The sequence below is a fragment of the Natrix helvetica genome, assembly GCF_964273705.1.
Source record: "Natrix helvetica genome assembly, chromosome: 2".
NCBI lineage: Eukaryota > Metazoa > Chordata > Lepidosauria > Squamata > Natricidae > Natrix > Natrix helvetica.
The window spans coordinates 133,699,863-133,720,902 of NC_138552.1; the positions used below are offsets into that span (position 1 = coordinate 133,699,863).

At 38.5% G+C, this 21,040-nt stretch overlaps 2 protein-coding genes across 3 annotated transcripts; one reads left to right on the forward strand and one right to left on the reverse strand.

Moving 5' to 3' along the window:
• Nucleotides 1–2,980: 2,980 nt before the first annotated feature.
• THAP5 (THAP domain containing 5) lies at nucleotides 2,981–12,601 on the reverse strand. 2 transcript variants are annotated; one of them, XM_081940264.1, is made up of 3 exons: nucleotides 12,301–12,601; nucleotides 6,605–6,794; nucleotides 2,981–4,022 (listed from the first exon to the last, which is right to left on the reverse strand). In XM_081940264.1, the coding sequence occupies exons 2-3, from the start codon at nucleotides 6,746–6,748 to the stop codon at nucleotides 3,009–3,011; spliced, it is 1,158 nt and encodes a 385-aa protein (XP_081796390.1). In that variant the 5' UTR covers nucleotides 6,749–6,794; nucleotides 12,301–12,601; the 3' UTR covers nucleotides 2,981–3,008. The 2 variants fall into 2 exon arrangements, with proteins under 2 accessions (XP_081796390.1, XP_081796389.1); XM_081940263.1 differs by having other exon boundaries at nucleotides 12,142–12,400.
• DNAJB9 (DnaJ heat shock protein family (Hsp40) member B9) lies at nucleotides 12,491–19,722 on the forward strand. The gene is made up of 3 exons (XM_081940265.1): nucleotides 12,491–12,615; nucleotides 17,339–17,565; nucleotides 18,727–19,722. The coding sequence occupies exons 2-3, from the start codon at nucleotides 17,349–17,351 to the stop codon at nucleotides 19,155–19,157; spliced, it is 648 nt and encodes a 215-aa protein (XP_081796391.1). The 5' UTR covers nucleotides 12,491–12,615; nucleotides 17,339–17,348; the 3' UTR covers nucleotides 19,158–19,722.
• The last annotated feature ends 1,318 nt before the right edge of the window (nucleotides 19,723–21,040 follow it).

Here is a 21,040-nt window from a genome sequence, read left to right on the forward strand (position 1 = left end):
GCTATAATAAAAAGTTTGTTTGTTGGCTTCGTTTGTTGTATCCATAAATCATAATTGAGCAAGCCAAACTTTAGTGCAGTGTAGTGCATACCCAGTCAGTATAGAGAAGTATGAGAAACAGGGGAAATACAAATGCCCTCTTGCTGTATTATGTCCATTATGATCTTTAAGCTGAAAACCTGAGAACGTATTGCTATATAAAATACGGAACAATAATGAAGGCTGGTAAAACTCTAAGTACGGACATAATACTATGGCAGCTTGCCACTTCTCGTATATCCGGTTTCTTTAGATAATTTTGGCCAAATTGCTCATGGCATTCTATTAAGCTCCCACATTCTTAGTTGGCAGCTAAGTACTTACTTGTAGCCTTTGGTAAAGGATACTCTCAAAAACCTTTGAAATTCAACTATCATATAAAATGCTGATATTCACCTAAGTCGCGGGGGGGGGGGGGAGAGAGTCAATGTAATGTTTTCATTTCTTTGTTTATTGTAGTTTAAAGTTTCCTAGAGAGCTTTTTCCAAGTATAAACTGCCAATTTCTGGACTTCAGGTAATGGGATTGGTAGAATCCATGACAGCTTCTTGAAGGGGGTCAGGTAGCCTCTTCTACCATTTGAGTCTTTGGGTGATGGTGCTCGGCCTTTTGCATTATTCCTGGCGCTTCCGGGCTGGCATTACCAAGCACCTTCAGCAGGGCCATTTCACTGATTTTTCTAGCCACATAAAGATCAAATGCAGAAGTATTATAGCTTTGCACAGCACCCAGTTCTGGGCCTAGCCAGTTTCTGCTTGTAGGCACTGAAAAATGATGGTTCATTGCCATCCTCAATTGGGTACTTGGGGGAAAGAGTAACAACCGGTTCACAAGAATTGGATCCAAGCATCTAGAACTGGGGTCTCCAACCTTGGCAATTTTAAGCCTGGCTGACTTCAGCTCCCAGATGGCTAGGGAATTCTGGGAATTGAAGTCCGCTAGGTTTAAAGTGGCCAAGGTTGGAGACCTCTGATCTAGAAAGCATTCCTTTCAAAGTGTAATGCTTTTATGCACAAAATTAGTCTGAGAAAATAAAGTGTAACCCCCCCCCCCAATGAAAGATATAATGTGACTGACCAATTTCTGTCTCTTCTCTAGAGTTAACTATTGTCACAGTCCTCTTAGTGGGAATAAATGGGCAGGTCGCTACGTTAGAAATATATGTCCCTACTCCTATCATGTTCTTCTTCTCCCTCCAGCCATCATCATCTTCAGTAGCTCTTAACTCCCTTTGCTTCAAATGCCTGTCTTGTCCTGCCAGGAAGATAATTAAATCCTTAATGACTGTTTCTGACTCCAAGAGCATACCCCTGACATTAATGCAAACACATTTTCCCACATTATTTCCAGGAAAGAGTACATCCTGAGAGATTCTTGGGTGCTCACTGAGCTTGGTTGTTTTCTTGCAGACATTTTATTATCAAACTAGGTAACATCATCAGTGCTGGACTAGCTTTGCTGCTGTTACCCATCGGGTAACCCATGGATAATGAAACAGCTGCAAAAAAACAACCAAGCTCAGAGAGCACCAAGGATCACTCATTTCAACCCTGAGCTACACATGTTCTCCTTTATTAGAGTGCATTCTGTCCCATCCTGTTCCCTCCCATTCCCCAGTCCTGTCCCATCTCATCTTCCATTGTTCCATTAATTCTAAGAGATATGGGCCATACTTTTAAGGCAGCAAATTAGAAAATAAACTCAATGCACATCAATGGAACCTTCTCTGCATGCTTAAAATTTCATTATTCATGAAAAACATTAGTTTGGCAAGTGAGGTAGACCTTGAAGGCAATGGCTCAAAGTGAAAGCACTGCAGCTGTTATGTGGGAGTAAGCTTTCATGAATACATGATGATGCATTAATCCATACAAACTTACTTGAGAATAGTTTGGGCTTATCTTATTTTTTTCTTCTTCTGTTCAATTGGGTCTAATTCTCAATCACAAGTTCCTATAGTTTTTTGGCAAGGTTTTTCAAAAGTGGTTTGCCAAAAGCCTCACTCCTAAGGCAATGAAAGAATGACTGGCCCAAGGACATCCAGCTGGCTTCATGCCGAAGACGGGACTAGAACTGTTTCCCAGTTTCTGGCCTGATGCCTTAAGCACTGCACCAAACTGCCTCTCTTCTTTAGAATAAACATGTCTTAAAATTGGTTTATATCCCCCCCCCCCAAACATGTTGTACAGTTGTAATATACCAGGATGTTGTTGTTATGGCTTTGGCTTGATGGACCTTATGGCTCTAGAATAGTTTCTTTCTATTTTCTGAATCGATTGAGACTCAATGGAGGTTTTGGAATTGAATATATGGCGTATGTTCTAATTTCTTCTTCCTTCCTATATCCCCCAATGCAAGTTCCCATGCAGTTCACAAGATATCCCTATTCCATATGTGTGTGTGTGTGTGTGTGTGTGTGTGTGTGTGTGTTCATGTTCTAAAATAACTCTAGAACGCCTTGAGCAATTTCAACCAAACTTGGTACACAGATGACTTATCTTCTGGAAACAAATGCTGTGGGGGTAAGACACCCCTAACACCCCTGGGGGGGTTGTTCTGTTAAGATACAGCCTGTTGTGCCTTACAATGGCTTCTACTGTACTGCCATAAAATGGCTTCTACTGTGCAGCACAGTGGAGTTGCCATGGTAATGGCTTCACAGTACTCCACAAGGGGGCTCCCTCTGGTAAGGGAGAAAATCCAACATTAGAAATCACATTTGGTCCGGACATTTTCCCCCTATAAATAAATACCCGGGCAACGCCGGGTTATCAGCTAGTATTCCATTAAAGAATTTGGGAAGATACTGAGAGCAGAGGACAGGGAGGAAAGTGATGGACCTATTTTTATTCCATTTCTACTTATAAATAAATGAATCAATAAATAAACAAAACACCCTCTCACACAAACCAACAAACAAAAAGACACCCCAGAAAAGAACTTGCAGAACATGTTGCGATCCCTTTTTTTTATTGTATCATGGTAACTTCAAATGTTGTAAAACAGTTTTCTACGATCTTAAGTTTCTCCTCCGAAAGGAGATTATCTTGCTTCAGTTGTGCAACAACTGCTTCTATAGCTTTAAGTCTGCTTAGGGTTTTTCTCTCCTGGACTTCTAAAAGGGCTATTTTTGAGTGCAGCTTTGTAATTTTTTGCCAGAGTTGTTCCCGGTCTGTGTCTTGTCTACAGTATGAATGCTCAGTTTGCAGCACTTCAAGGCTGCTGCAGCTGCCGATGACAACAGAGTTTTCTGCTTCCAAATGGGTTAGTACCTCTTCTGCTGATATAAAGGCGCCCTCTAATAGCAAGGGGGTTCTCGAGTCCTCTGAAGGAACGATAATGGTAATGACAGACTCATTATTTCCACCGAGCTGCTCCAAAGCTTGTGACATGGACTGAAGCAACACAGAACGTTCATCCGTTTGCACTTCTATTGAGCAATTCGCAATATGAGAATCAAAATGATCGGATTTAAGTTTGCTCATGGGTATTGGGACCTTAGTGAATTCCAGAGACGAATCCCCATGTTCCGGATGCGTGGCTTGCAAAACTGTGGCTTTAGAATCTGTGCCATGCTCAAAACATGACTGGAGGTCACGAACTGAAACTTGCAAATCTGTAGCAGCAGCAGCAGCATTAAAAATGTTTTTGATGGTCCGACTATTTTCTGGAATATTGGAATGAACGGCTCCTGTGTTTTCCATATCAGACGTTGCTACTATTTGGTTTGCTTGCTGCTTATTTTGTTTCATACAGTTACCTGAATGTGCAGTGCCACCTTTCACAGTATCCTGTGTTAGTCCTTCCGTTCTTGCTGAGCAGTCTGGGTTTGTTTCAAGAGTTTTTCGATATAGGCCTCCTTCAGGTAAGATATTTCTCTTTGGTGAACAAGATTTAAGAGATGATGTTGTTATGTATGTGCTCATTTCTTTGATATCTTCTATTCTTTCCACTTGTGTTTTCTTCTGGGATATTCCTTTTTCCTTAGAAGAAAAAAACATCCCTCTTGATTCAGTTGTAATTGATTATGAAATACCACACAATGATTTCTTTTCTCATGGTTCTTTATAGTGTAATGCTTGGCATATTCATGCCCTAGCATGATCAGTGGCTTTATTCCCTAACAAAAGAACACAGGATTTCAGTCCTATACAGGCAGTCCTCGACTTACAACCACAACTGAGCCCAAAAATTATGTTGCTAAGCGAGACAGTAGTTAAGTGAGTTTTACCCCATTTTATGAACTTCCTTACCACAGTTGTTAAGCAGATCACCGCAGTTGTTCAGTTAGTAATACAGCTGTTAAGTGAATATGGCTTCCCCTTTGACTTTGTTTGTGAAAAGCTCACAAAAGGATGACACCGAGATACTGCAACTGTCATAAATACGAGTCAGCTGCCAAGCATCTGAATTTTGACCACATGGCCATGAGGATGCTGCAACAATCATAAGTGTGAAAAATGGTCATAAGTCACTTTTTCCCAGTGCCGTAACTTCCATCAGTCACTACACAAACTGTTGTAAATCGAGGACTACCTGTATTAATTCTTTTTAATATAGGTCTTCAAAAAGAGTGCAAATAATGCCAATAAACAGCCTCTTCTCTGCCATGGTTTATTAAAAAAATTAGATACCAATCTTATATTATTTTATTAAAATAGTTAATGAACACGCATTACAATAAAAAAAATGCAAAAGAGATTAGCTCAAATGTAGCCTGGATTCACATACCGTAGCTTTAACGTTTTTTGAAAGCTCACTTTAGAATTAACAAGTGTTACAATACACAAAGACTGAGGGCCACTCCTGATAGAGCTGATCAAATGACTGTTTCATGTTTGATGACCCCTTCCCTGGAGAGTGACTTCCAAGCAAAGAAGTTTATTAAAGAGCAGGGCATTTTGTCTAGATATGCTTTCTATGATAGGCAGACTCTGGGTGATGAGGCTATTTCAGTGCTATCTGATCTCTGGGAAAACATGAGCAACTCCTTAAAAAAAAATAGACCTTAAGTCCAGGTAAGTGGATGTAGAATTGCAGCCCTAGCTTGGGAAAGATGGATTTTTTTTCCGAGTTAACACATATTATCACGATAGAGAAGTCACTACAAGCTCGGTGGTTCTTTCCTACACAAAGATTCATGGGAGAAAGGCAGTAATTCAATAATTGTTATCAGTTATGTTAACATGTGTCTATCCTAAGTGATGGCTACAGATAAGATGCTGTGTGTAAGCATGCTTGAAAACGATATTGTGAATGTCAGAGGGATTGAACCGTTGCTATGAGGGAATGTGAATGTGCCACGCTTTAAACTTTGTACCATGATGGTCAGGTTCAGTTAACTGAGTGTGTGATCCAGATAGTTTTTGCAAACCATTCTGCATGATAGGAAAGTTTCCAAGATGCTTTTTTCCCCTATTCACAACAAAATCTGCCAGTTCTGCTGCATGCCCCCACCCCCCATATCACTGAGCATCATGCAAAATAGATCTGGATGGCAAAAAGTATGAAGAGTTTTAAAGAGGTGTTTTGCTTCAATGAAGTCTGGACTAGAACTTCTCTTTGAAGTGTCACAGACCTGGGCAGTTGCACATAGACCAATCAGACACTTTTGTGAATTGTATAAGTTGTCCCTCTACCATAGGAAATGAAGCATCAAGTGGGCAATTCAGCACATCGGTAACATAATATCAATCAAATTTGAAACTGTAATTATTTTTTTCCAGATGCCAATGTACAAAGGGCCCATTTGTTTAGCCACCTCTACTGGTATGCTAAGATTAGCACATAATTAGCACTTGGCCTTATTTTTGGGGAGGTCTTTTTATTTTTGAGGTACAGGAGGTGGTGAGTGTGGTCACCTCATGGCTGCTGCTGTGTTGCAATATTTTGGGGGGAGGGCTTATTTTCGGGGGAGGGCTTATTTAAGTGCATGCACTCAAAAGCCCAATTGGGCTTATTATCCAGGGAGGCCTTATTTTCAGGGAAACAGGGTAGCTTTCATTTCAGTGAACTATATGCTATTTTTAGTAGTCATGTCTTAATGGTTAACTATATTCTAAAGAAAACATATGTTTAAATTAAATTTTGAATGTAAAAATAGCAACATTTTAAACCAGGCTAGGTATTTTTTATTGCTTTTTCTCCTATTCAGATCAACTAATAGAAAACTGTGGGTTTTTGTACAATGTACTATACAATTTGTTTATCTAATGGAAATGAAGCATATTATGGTTTATATTCCATAAACTTATAGTGGAAAGCTTTTTTTAAACCCACATTTGATCAGTACAAAACTCAATTTATTTGCATGAATGGAATGCAGATACTTCAAACAATCATAATGACATGCCATAAATCCTTTTTCTCAATAGTAAACAGAAAAAGTACGAATGAATTAAGAATTTGGACAATATTAAAATAGAAGATATATTCTAATTGCCACTGACACAAGTTATGTTCTGTTTTCTTTTTTTGTTTAGCACTGTTCATTTTACTTACAACTCAAACTAATTGCGTTTACTCATCCTTTGTCTTAGTTTTCACATGCAACTTAACATTTTACCTGGTTTTCAGAGGATGGAAAAATAGTTGGCACTGCAGTTGTCTTCAAATATCGAATACCCCATCGCACATCTAGAGAATCTGACGTAAAATGGTCACTGCAGAGGACCTGATGCTTACTAGGAGTCCAAGTATCACGTTTCATATTCCGTAACCATTTCTCTAATCTTTCTTTATCATGAAGAGGAAATCTGCTTCAAAGAATATGCAAAAGAGAGAGGGAGGGAAGGGAGGGAGGGAGGGAGGGAGGAAGGGAAAGAGAGAGAGAGAGAGGGAGAGAGAAAGAATGCTTCAATTAAGTGATATCTTTTAGGGAGCCTCTTGAAAAGCATGTCATACTTAACCGGTAGCGGAAATTTTAAGTAGTTCGGAGAACCAGCAGATACCACCTCTGGTTGGCCCCGCCCTCCCACTCCAGTTGTTCCCCGTCCTATATTCCATTGTTTTTTTAGCTCAGCTGATTTGCACAGAAGAGCCGATTCCTGTGCCTCAGCTGAGCTAAAAAAACAGCTCAGCTCACCAGCGCTGACACAGAGGGTGGTCTTTGAGTGCTGCATGGGCGCGCAAAGCGCTCTCTCATGGAACTGGTAGGAAAAGCTTTGGAATCCCACCATTGGAAAGAGTACATAACAACAAAAGATTTGACGAACAAAATAATCGCTTAAAATTTCAATCTTATATACACTGAGATTATTACTAGAACTCAAAGGCATCAAATTTGATTCATTCCAATTTACAGAAGATTAGAAAAAACAAACTTCGGTATTCAAGATGCAAGAACATTCTCCCCAGAAATTCACAGGATAACCATTCTAACTAAAAAAAATATTGTGGCCTCTCAAGCCTTTATATCTTTTTCTAGGTTATATACTCATCATGGGGAAATCAATCAAAATCTATAAAGCCCCAAGTTTTTTATCTATATGACAGAGTGGCATCCTGTCTGGTTGCTTATACATTGGAATACAACAGGTGCCATTGGGTCTCATCAATATTTTTTAACATATTTTGTGACTGGAGGTCAATCCCAAAGGTGTGTTTTTTCAAGAGGCAACTGGACTTCCTTGTTTTTTCTTTGAAGACGTTTTGCTTCTCATCCAAGAAGCTTCTTCAAAGACACGGGGCAGGGTGTGTGTGTGTCGATGTAATGTTTTCATTTCTTTGTTTATTGTAGTTTAAAGTTTCCTAGAGAGCTTTTTTCAAGTATAAACTCATCCATTCTGACACATATCAAAATAGACTTTAACAGGTTGTCCAGAACTTATTTCAATATTTATTTCAATAATATAAATGTGATTCATCTCCATTTAATTTCAAGGCTGGTTTATATTCTACCAGATCTTACTACTGTATTTTAAATCACACACGCAGCATCCAATTCTGAATACTGACTGTAACAACGAATTTCAGAATTCAGTTCCTGCTTGGCTCAGCTTCAAAGTTACTAACTGAACCCAGTGAACACTCAGCCAAGTAATAAGGGCTCTTGTTAATACTTGCGTTTAATACTAAAGTTTGGGACACTTTTTCAGCATTTTATACGAGGGAATAATGCAAAATTTAAAAGGTACTTTTCTGGTTAAACTGGGCCTTTGAGAATATTAAATTAAACAAATCTTTGTAGATTTTAAACTGAACTTACCCAGTTAGTGGGGAAAACTACTGTCAACTTAGTCAGTGCATTACTTAGATTTTGATGCTGTTAGTGCAATTGAAACTACTATACTTGTTAGAATTTGGGAAATATAAAATGCAGCACTGTTACGTAAACTGGTACCCCATTTTATAAGGCACAGAAGGCTCTAGATCAGACAACTTGTTATTAATGCTATGTTTGTCATAAACTTTATGCCAAACTTTAATGTATCATTTATGTGAATGCGGGGAATGTTTGGTTTTTATTTGCTTTTTAAAAAAAGTGAAATCAGTTTTAATAAGCCAAGATTTTTGAAAGGCTCATGCAGCTTACCTTGGACTACTTCACTATGCTAGAAGACCCAGAAAAAAAATATTGTCTGTAGATGCACACGCAGACACTACCCACTGGGAATTGTTTTCAAAGCAGCTGTGCAAGCCTTGCAAAAGATGTGTCTATTTTGACACCTTGGAAACAGTTGCTTCCTTTGCATTTACATACTTTATGAAATCTCTTGTATAGCCCCCCCTCCCTTTATCCCCTCCCCCTCTGTCTCTCTTCTTTTCCTTTGTTTACTACCGGTATAAAATTATACATATATATCTAGTATTATAGCAAGCCAACCAGTCACCAATTATTCTGAAGTATGACACAGTTCAATATTATTATTTTTTGCTCATAATAAACTAGTCTGTTTCCAAAATTCAATTTAACCTGCCTTAGCTAGTTCATTTGCCCCCACAAGGAATTAATTTCAATGGCACAGCTATGAATTAATGTGCCTCGTTTGTTTACTGAACACAACAAATATGTTAAATAGATATATACATGGTGATTATTGTTACAGAGTTTCTTTGATTTATATACAATTAATTAAGATTATAAAATTTATGATAGTAACTTACAAGCTTCTATCTGCTGATATAAATATATTTAATATTATCTAACAATTGACTGCTTATTGCACTTAATTATTGTGGTGGGGAGGAGTCTTTCAGACTGCCAGCCCTTGCAACTTCTTCTCTATATCATCTCTTGCTCAACTACTTGCTAAACATGTTACAAGCAGACATGTCTGTCATATTATCCGGTTAAGGCACTGTTTTCATGAATAGGCTCTTGTACAAGAAATGCATTGCTAGAATTTATTTTGCATTCTTATTGTAAGCAGAACAAATATAAATAAGTCTGGAGGCAAGTATTCCAAGTAGAGGCATCTATACTGCAGGGGTCTCCAACCTTGGCAACTTTAAGCAAGCTGGCTGAGGAATTCTGGGAGTTGAAGTCCACAAGTCTTAAAGTTGCCAAGGTTGGAGACCCCATAGGATCCAATGCTGTTTCAAAGTGGAAACCACCTTGTGCTCCACTCCTTTTGATTGGCATACGGTGTCAAATACACATGTACGAAATCCAGAAAGTGGACCCTGTGAGGTTGCAAAGTTGCTTTTGTATCCCCTTCTCCCCCACGCTAATGGATGACTCTGGTTCAAGTAATGGGTGATAGCTCTTTAACATTTCTAGTGTTCTGATAAATTTCTTCTACATTAGATAAGCTGTTCCAACTAAGAATACTTAGTTGAGTATTTTCTCAGCTTGTATTTGCTTTACCAAGTAGAACAGATTCTTCTTCTGTTACACACACTAAATAAACTTATGACCCTTCCAATCATTTATGTGAAAATTCTGCAACATCAGACAGTGAGCTACATCTGAAAACATCTTACTTCAACTCATCCTAATTCATTCCTAATTCAAGTGTGATAACAGGTTTGTCTTCCCACTATGTAGCCTAAAACTGATATTGGAAATAGTGGAACACAAAAGGATATATTACATTACACTATTTTAAACCATAGTTTTTTAAAGAGTGCAAAACATTTTTGCTTTTCACTAGAAAGGATAAGATCTACAGACAACCAGAGCATGAGCAGGGAAATTAAGTGTGCCAAATTTCACAATGCAGTTTTGAAGTCTTTTGGTTCTCTGACTGTAGCTGTTACTGTAGCTCTGACTGTAGTTGTTAGACACTTCGAAAGTTTGTAGGAATTCAAGTTTGCCTGAGATCCTGTTTGTTCATCCTTGGTCTGTGACATTAGGAAACAGTAATAAAATCTATCAAAATAGATCTTGGACAATGGGAAGACAAATAAAGCTTGCTAAGATGAAAGAGAGACATGCACAGCAACATCACATACAATGCAATGAACCAAACAAATGATTTGTAGCAGGGATAAATAAACAAGGGAGGCTAAGTAATACTAGTCCACCTGAAAAATGGTGAAAAACTCATAAACTGAAAGAGTTTGTGAAAGGAAGGGAAAGGACAAAGAAGCAAAATGAAAAGTTGGTTAAACAAATAATATGAGGATGCTGCCATGCAAAAAATAATAATAATAATGAAGCTGCAACAACAAAATCATAGTGGAAAGATGGAAAATAAGCAGCACAAACATAGGAAATCTCAGCACACTAAAGGATGAAATGAATTAATTACAGGTAGTCCTCAACTTACAACAGTTCATTTAGTGACAAGATTACAATAGCACTGAAAAAAGTGACATGATCGTTTTTCACACTCATGACCATTGCAGCACCCCTATGGTCATGTGATCAAAATTCAAATGCTTGGCAACGGACTCATTTATGACAGTTGCAGTATCCCTGGGTCATGTGATCACTTTTGCCACCTTCTGACAAGCAAAGTCAATGTGGAAGCCAAATTCACTCAACAACTGTGATACTAACTTAAAAACTGCAGTGATTCACTTAACAAGTGTGGCAACAAAGGTTGTAAAATGGGACATAATTTACTTAACAAATGTTTCAGTTAGCAACAGAAATTTTGGGCTCAATAAGGACTACCTGCATACACTGATATTTAAGATACTGCTGAATTGAAATGGGCTGGAATTGGACATTAGCATTTTGGAGAGCAGCAATGGCAGCCTTGGAAAAAATATTCATTTGCCATCTCTAACCTATAAATAATTGTACAGGGAATGGTTCTCCCTGTGAAAAGAAAGTTAGTCAATGAAGAAGCGAGAAACAGTAACGACACCTTTTAATGTTGGTTGTGGATGATCGTGGATAGTTAAGAAAACAAACAAATGGATGATCCCAGAGTTCTCATTCAAGGCACAAATGAATTTGGATACATTACATGAATATGGAGCTCTTTGGAAAAGGCTCCAACACTGGAAAAGATGGAAAGAAAAAAGAGAGAGGAAGATGACCAGCAGCAAAGTGGAAGGATTCAGAGGCAACTATTGGAAGATCTTGAAGGATAGGTTGGGGACAGATTCTCCTACAGAAAATTTACATGGTCACTAACCAGTTGGCACCCATTTGATGGCACATAATCAAGCTCCCAAATTAAACATTAGAGGTGGAAATTTGTAGGGATTTTGAATCAGAAACAGGGTGAATTAGAGATTGTTTTGCTCTCCTTCAGTTAGTTGACACTTCAGTTGAATACTCTTGCCCCATATCCCAAAGAACAGAAGTTTGCTAGCAGTGTATATTCTGAAAGTGTCTGCTAGGGAGTTACAGAAACTATAAGCCATTTGGAAGCCATTAGATTGGGATAGGAAATAATAATAATAAAAAAGCAAATATCACCTTACTGCGCTATGGGTAGATGTTGACAGTGACTATTTGCTATGATTAAAGGAATCTGCTTATTGGCAAATTTCTGTGAAGTAGCACACGTTGTACTGCTGTGTCTTCCCCCAACAATTGCTACGATGCACACTCCCTAAATCATTAAGCTTTACTGCCAAGGAAACACCTTTGAAAAATGCCCCTCCACCTTATTCGTGGAACCTATTTCCATGCCAACATGGGAGTATTTATTGTCGGGGATGCGAGAGATTCCCTCCAGTCTCCCTGGCCGCGGCACTCACGGGTAAAAGCTGAGCTTTCGCTGATCTCGGGCGCTCTGTCCCGCTCGGTTCCTGCAACAAGTGGCCGCACAGTACCGAGGCATGGCAAAGAGTCCGCGGCGGCCAGCAATTCCCCGTCCCAGACGGTCCCCGCTGACGGTGCCTGCTGCGATTGCTCACCCGCCCTTAGAGCCACTCTCTTGCACTTCCGCTTCCGGGATTTTTATGGCCCTCCTCCTTCTATTTTGTGTCCCTTTCTCTTTCCAGCCGGAAAGGGCGAGCGTTCGGCTGTCGGGGAGGGTGGGGGAGGAATCCGTCAGTTGCGCGAGGCCACAACAGCCTTCCACGTGCACCACAGCGGGTGGGCCACGTGACGGCCGGCGACCAATCGGGAAGCGCTTCGTGTAGGACCGTCGTTCTTGCCTTGGCGCGCCGTGGTTATAAGGCAACCCCGACGGGTTCCACTCAGGGATTGTGGGGCGAGACCGGCGGCCGGTGAGTTGAACAGATGACGGGGCAGGCGGGGGAGAGGAACGGGGGGGGGGGAAGCAGCTTCATGGAGTTACCGTCCCAGGGAGCAAGCGGTGGGTTTGGGCGCGTCTTCATCTTTCGCCCCTCTCAGCGGGCCAAACAGCGGAGAGACGCTTGCTAAATGGGGATTTTGAACCCGAGTTTCCCCACCTCTGGGCTCATTTTGGCAGCCTTCACGTCACAGTACCTCTTCTTGATGTGTCCTTTGTCTTTCTCTCATTATAAATACGTGAGGAAGGGAGACGCCGTCAGTGCTTAGGGTGTGAGAAGAAGGAACTCTGTATGTGCTCAGAGTCCTCTGCCTATATTGCTAGTCATACTTAACTTCAGCCATCAGTCCTATCTATTTTAGCTAATCTATATCTCCTACCTACCTATCTCGGGACTGATGGCTGGAGTTAAGTATATATAATTAATTATATATAAGCTTCTCTTGGTCGGGTGTGGAATTTTAGCCCACATCCATTTTTCCTTTAACCTCCGTGCCTTTATATATAATACAATGGTGCTACCAAGAGATTTAGGCTAAAACTCCATACTCGACGAAGAGAAGCTATTGAAACTAGCTTTCTCTCTGGCAGAAAATGCTTTATGTTTCAGGATCGGTTTCGGTTTCTTTTCTTTTTCTTTTTGGTGGGGAGGAAGAAGTAGCGATTTGGTCTTTCAAGTCAAGCTTTCCCACATATTCTGTCTATGGGGACAGATGATGGCTAATTGGTTAACATCTAGTTAAAGGTAAGAGGGGAAATGCTCTCTTTTAAAATATTGCTTTAAAGGTTCACAGGTGATGCAATGCATCACATCAAATAAATGTAATAAATCAGTTTGTTTAAGCCACAGGTTGAGCCAGTAGTAGTAAAAAAACCAGATCAGTGATTTGGAATGTAGAAGGTCTTGAGCTTGTATAACATGTGGCATGTATTTTCATCTATTACATGATGTATAAACATTGTCCTTTGAACTTTTCTGTTCTTTATGAGCCTTTATGACCCAGGAAGGCTGGTGTGATAGCACCTATATACTCATTTGTCTGGCAGCTCCATATTATATATGGATTTCTGGAAATTCATAGATATGCTTATACTAAACTGTCCAGTGAGTTCTTGTTTCTGTTATAAATAAGACTGGGAAAGTTTTTGTGCAACTTCAATTGCTCTAATATTCTGGGTTTTTTAAAAAATAGAATGCTGTATAGGTTTTTAATTTGAACTATGGTATGAAACACACTTCATGATGATTTATGGTCTTTATTTGATTCAGTGAAAAATTTTGAGATCTTGATAGTTTGAGTTTTGTAGATAAGACAGTCAAACTAGTGATTCAGTTTATTTGTATCCTGTGAATTTTGCATTATATTTAATACATTGAACTCCATGTTCTAATTCTTGCTTGCTCTATCAGTCCTCATAGGTATCTAGATCCATTATTTTTCACTGATTAAACTGCTTTCAGGTGAATCACACTATTCTAGTCTTCCGTTGGTAGAAGTGAACGGATGCTGTGTACTTTGCGTACATTACTAAAGTGTGATGTGCAACAGCATTGTACTGTAGGTCCTGCCCCTTTGGGGCATGTATTCAGTGTTGTGATGTGAAAAAGAGGTAGGACATCTGTCACAACACTCTTGCATCATTCAACCCTCCCCTGGCTTCTTTCTGCAGATGCCAGTTTCCATATGTGTATGTGTACTATTCTATATTTGTTAACATTCCCAAGATTTGAAACTTTAAAAAGTTCTTATGTATGCTTGTTTCTTTCTCTTTCCTTTTGTTATTGTTGACTTGGTAACAAAGTTTTAGCTTGTCCCAAAGGTGCTTTTTCAAGAGGCCACTGGACTTTCTGTTTTTTCTTTGAAGATGTTTTGCTTCAGAGCTGAAGAAGCTTCTTGGATGAGAAGCAAAATGTCTTCAAAGAAAAACCAGAAAGTCCAGTGGCCTCTTGAAAAAACACCTTTGTGACAACTATGACCTGGATGACTGAGAAGCTCTATAGATACAAAGCTTTAGATTGTTTTAGAATATTTTAAGAACCTCATATCTAACAAATAATTGCAGACAAAAATGCATAAATATGTCCACATGAATCTTTTGATAGATAGGTGCTGTATAGAAGCTCCTCTGTAAAGTGTATAAAATTAGAATGCTTCATCTTTTGAAAATAGGAAACATGGAGGATTTTAGTTATGTATGTTTTAATTTTTTAAAAATCAGACCTTTAATATTCTTGCTTTGAAAATGCTCTTTCTTGTGATTTGCTTCCAACATGACCTTGTTGTATCTGAAAACAATTTTGTAGTACTTTTAGCTTTACTGAAAACAGTTCACTGGGATTTGATGCCAACATGACATTGTTGTATCTGATAATATTCTAGCATCTTCTTTTGAAAACCATTAAGAGCAGTTATAATCACAAAACCTCAAAATACTTGATACAAAATGTATTAAAAAGTGGATAAAACAAAATTTTTAACAAGCAAGATTTAAACTTACTAAAACCTGATGGAATAAAAGCAAATTTGATTTACACCCCGGGGGGGGGACCCAAAATGTAGGAGGGATGTTGCATTCAAGTAGCAAGAGTCAAATACTACATGTCTGGAACTACCCAACTAAATGGTAATAGAACAATGATACTTTACCAAGCCCCATATTAGTTGTAGTACTTAATGGCTGAGAGTATTAAAAATTGCTGAGAAATATGGCGGAGCTGTCATAGACTCCAACATGGAATTCAGAAGTGTACAGACTATGCAGCTTCTGGATCTCTTTAAACTTGTATCATCAAATAGAACAGTTTGGGGGTTTACTTTGTATGTTTGCTTGCTTTTTAAAGGGCTGCAGTGGGTGCTTTAAGTTTTTGGTTAGTTCAACGCACACATTTTAAACCTCTCAAAGGAAGAACAGAAAATTGCAACCCTTCTTTAGATATAATGTCAATGTCGTCATAGCGTATAGATGACCAAAAAGTTATCTCTCATCACAAAAACAATCCCCAACCCTATCTTTGTTGTAATGATAAACGTTACTCAAAAAACCATTGCAACCTCAACATTTGATTGAACCTTATTGGAATATTAAGACAACTTACAACTGAGCTGCTATCACTCATTCCTAAGGACATGATGACCAAAATAATTATCTCCAAAATGTATATTTCTAAATCTAAGCAGATTTTATGTTATATTTAACTGAAACAGGTTGCTTGCTTTCATTATTACTCCGTGTAATCACATGGATACTCAAAAAAGTCACAGTCAATTCATGTTTTATATGAATAAGATGTTCAGTAGTTCTGTCTACTATTAGGTTGGCATCATCCATTTGCATTAAACGGTAGAACATTAACAATGGAAAAGTGTGAACAGAGTTTCAATAGACCATGATATCTTTATAACTAGAGTCCTTCTCTAGTTTGTGCATTCAGTACTTTGTCTCAAGAGGGCCCTGGTAAAAAGGAGGAGGGAAACACTCATAAAGAGGCAACTTGTTTGCTTCAATCTTGCCAACTGAGGTCTACATACTGGCAACAAAATAAAAAGAAAACAGACATGTGTAGGCATATGCAGTAATTTTCATGTATTGTAAATAAGCAAGGTATTGATGAAGATATGTCCCTGTGTACAGATTGAACTTGTAATTAACAAATTTTACCTCAAAGCATGTTGACAATTCTAAAGAACAAAACAGTTAAAACCGCTTTGTTTTTATATCAGCGATTTATATCATTGTTCTGCTTTATTCCATAAACTCAGATTAGTTGTATGACAATTCAAAAATATGCTGCTTTGATAAGGTAGTCAAGATATTTCCTCTATTTGGATAAGAAAGCAAAACATAATACTGAGAGGAAAAAAAGTATTATTTTCTTAAAATTAAACTCAGCATAGCAGTATTTGAGAACTTCTAATTTGTAGATTAGAAATAAAATGCAAAATTTTAGAATTCCCCTTTTAAACTTTTACAAGTTTAATTCTGTTAATTAATTTAAGAAAAAATGTTGCTGGAATATCATGGAGTAAATACAGAGAGCGGTAAAGATAATTGTAAAAGCAGTTATCTCACTGTTCTATTGGAGTAGCAACATGTCTTCTTACAACGAAGCCAGAAGATTGACAATAACTTTTATCAGCTCTTTCTGTCTCTGACTTTGTATGAATAATCAAAGTAGTGTTACAGGTTCTAAGCTAATATGCTGAAGTCATGTGATATTTCTTTGATTCTGCTTCTTATGTGAAAATACTTTTAAGATAATTATTTTTAGTGCAAATGGAAAAATTATAGGAAATGTGAATTTTTAGTTATTGAGAAACTAATTATAGACATTAAGAAAGCTAAAATGTGTTCATTCCAATGTTTTTGGCTATAAATAAAATAATCCTATCAAAGTGAAAGTTGACTTATTTTAATGGCAATGTTTGGGAAATAATTATTTTTTAATTATTAAACTACAATTTTAAAAAAGCATTCTGAAATTTGAATTTGAGCTTATGAGAAGTAAGTATGATGATGAAAAAGTTTCCCTGAATTGGTGAAAACAAATATGTCAGTCCTTTGAACTCCAACATGCCTAAGATATTAGCAGAAAATATGTAATCAGGAATTAATATCTTCCAACACATGACAGAGAAATAGCTGGAGGATAAGAAGTTAAAAGAGAGGAATCATTCTGATATTTTCTTTTTCTTTAGGAATCCTACAATGGCTACTACACAATCAATTTTCTTATTTGCACTCTGCATTTTAATGATAACAGAAATAATACTGGCAGCGGAGAGTTATTATGACATTCTAGGAGTTCCGAAAAGTGCATCTGAGCGCCAGATTAAAAAAGCATTTCATAAACTAGCAATGAAATATCATCCAGACAAAAATAAAAGTCCTGGAGCAGAAGCAAAATTTCGAGAAATTGCAGAAGGTAAGTTAAGTTCTGCTAAAATTAAATGCATCATTTTCTTCTATGGAGTAGAAGAATAGGATTAGATATATTTATTCTATTTTATTTGTAGAAATTCCCTGGTTTTGATAGCATTGCTACTTGGGCAGGATCTGCATCCTTTTCCTATTCAAAGGTAGTAATAGATTAACATAAATCTTAATTTCCTCTTTTAGGAATAAAGATACTTCACAACATTATCACACTAATTATATTTGGAATATACTTTGCATATGTTTTTATTGTGGATATTCTTTTTATAACTATTTCCACAAACTCTTATAGCCATAGATAAAAACCATTGTAATAAAAATATGTATGTAAAATGAGAATGGTCACAGGGAGAGTTAAACATAAAAATTTAGAGAAGCTTTGAATATTTTGAAAACTCGAATAGTAGTAGCATTTTATTGTTTGCTTAGACACAAATGCAGTACAAGGCCTATTTTTCCTCATAGCAACAATCCTCTGAAGTAGATTGAATTGGGAGAGAATATGACGATGTAAGCTAAACTTGTGTTTGAACCTAGCTGTCACCACTCCTAATCTAATACCTTAACCACTAAGGTTACAAGAAGAGTTTAGCCATTCCAGTTTTATTTCATAGAAAGATTATGCAAGTAGTATGGGAAAAATATATTCTGTAATGTTGAGAATCCTTGCTAGCCAATAGAAATAGAAATTGGTGTACTGAAAAGGTACACCAATTGATCTGATTCTGGCTCTTTGATAATTCTAATATTATTGATGAGCATATAGTATAGCTACTGTCCAGTCCAACCTTTCTCATTCTTTTTTTACCCTGGGGGAACCCTGGAAATAAAGCCTCAGATCTCAGAAAACTCCTGATAAGAAGATTATATATATAGTTCATAGAAGACGGGCAACTAAGTTTCAGCACATAAGAATTCCCACCACTGCAATGGCTAGCATCCTGCAGCAAAATAAGTTAAAAAGAAATTTCAGTCATGATCTGTCACATATTTTGAGTTGAGAAAGGTTGATCTATTCTTTCAAATTCTTGGCTCTGCCTCTTTTAGCTGAGAATTTTTAAAGTTGAATTGCCAAGGTACCATTATGCATGTAAAGACCTGTCATGTATGTCTTTACATGATTTTAAAACAACTTGCTTTATTTTCACAGCATATGAAGTTTTATCTGATGAATATAAACGCAGAGAATATGACCAGTTTGGAAGTACAGATGGACGACGGATGAATGGAAACCCATTTCAGCACTCATTTAACTTTGACTTTGATCGTTTCCTTAAAGACTTTGATTTCTTTGGTGAAAACTCCAATGCAAAGAAAGATTTTGAAAATCATTTTCAAAGTCAACAGGAGGCTGAGAGCAGACAAAGACATGCTTTTCCAGAATTTAATTTTGGAGGGGGACTGTTTGATGACATGTTTGAAGATATGGAAAATATGTTTTCATTTAATGGCTTTGATAATACACAGCGGCAAACAATGCAGACTGGAAATAAATTCCATGGTTCTAGCAAGCACTGCAGAACTGTGACACAGCGCCGAGGAAATATGGTGACCACATTCACAGATTGTTCTGGACAATAGTTACTTTGCAGTTCCTTTTGTTGTATGCTGTCCTGAATTTCCTTTTGGCTCTATTCTTTGCTGCTGAAGCACAGAGGTTCTGCAAACCATGAATTTGTAGTTTAAGTGCTGAAAATATGTTGTAGCTAAACTGATAAATATTACAAGTGCAACAAAACAACCTTATTCCTTCAGCTGCATAGAATGTGCTTGTGGAGAAAATTTCCATATGACAGTGTTAGATTGTAATAACAGAAGCAAGGTAACCGAATTACCTCACTGTTCACTTTATATTTTAAACTCAGCAAAGTGTTGTATACTAGATAATATTGTCAGGCTTCTATTTCTAGAAGTGTTAACTGGTGAGTGCTGGTGTGATTTTTTTATTAGCACAGAATTTACTATGTAATTCTGTGTTGCATTGACAATAATGACTTACAAATACAGTAATATATTTAAATGTTGTATATTTTGAATAACATGATTTGATTTAGCAAAACTGACATTTCAGATGTAAAAGAGCTTTGAATTGTACAGGTTTGTACACAAACATGTATTTAAAATATGTATATAAATACTCCTGAAATACTTTAACCTTTAGAACAGCGGTTCTCAACGTGTGGGTCACGACCCCTTTGGGGGTCAAACAACCTTTTCACAGGGGTCGCTAAGACCATTGGAACTCTAAACTTTAAACTCCACCTCGCGTTCCTCGAAACCCCCACGAATGGGCTCCAGAATCATCGCCAGCCGTGCAGAGCGTCGTCACAGCTCCACGCCATAAAAAACAGGTGTGTGCGCACACCCCATACAATTACAGCCTCAGAGATTTTATAATGGCAGGAAAGTGTTCTCACTCTGACAAAGCACTGCCTTGTCTTTCACAGCCACCTCATTTCCAATTGGGGGGAAGAAATCCTCTGCATGGATCCCCCCAATTGGAAACGAGGTGGCTGTGAAAGATGTGTGGGGTCCGGAGCCCATCCATGCTGCCGAGGACGGGCACCAGACAGGATGCCGGTGGTGCTGGGAGCCGGGCTGCACACAGAGGAGCCAGTGGCCGGGGCACCCTGAAGCAGCGCCAGCCAGCATGTCCCCAAGAAGAGCCCCAGAGGCAAGGGTGGCAGCGCTGCGCCCACCGCCCTGCCCATCGCCCAGCAATGCGCTGCCGCTTCATCAGGCAGAGGGCAGGGGCAGCCTCATTTCCAATTGGGGGGGGGAGAAATCTTCTGCATGGATCCCCCAATTGGAAACGAGATGGCTGTGAAAGATGTCTGGGGTCCGGATCCCATTCATGAGGGGAGGGGTCCCCCTCGCGTTCCTCGTCTTCACGGATGGGCTCTGGAGTCATCTCCTGATGCGCAGAACCTTGCTGTGGCTCCACGCCGTTAAAAATATAGGCACTTGCCGTGCACACACCCTGTAAATTACAGCCTCGGAGACTTTCCCCCAGGGAAAAACGCCGCTGCCAAGTACCGTATTTTTCGCCCTATAAGACGCTCTGGAATATAAGATGCACCCAATTTTAAAGGAGGGAAATCTAGAAAAAAAAGATTTTTGGGCTCAATTGCCACTCAATTTTGGGCTCAATTGTGGTCATAAGTTTTCTTTCTTTGTTTCTTTCATCTCTCTCTCCCACTTTTTTTTTTCTTTTTTCATTTTTTCTGCCTTTCTTTCTCTTTCTCTCTCTTTCTGTTTCTCTGTGTGTCTGTCTGTCTCTCTCTCTGTGTGTGTGTAGCTCTTTGTCTCTCTCTCCCTCCCCCCTCTCTGTCTCTCTCTCTGTCATTCTTTCTGTGTGTCTGTCTGTCTGTCTCTGTATCTCTGTCTCTCTCCTCCCTCCTCCATCTGTCACTCTGTATGTGTGTGTCTTTCTGTCTCTCACTCTCCCTCCCTCTCTCTGTGTG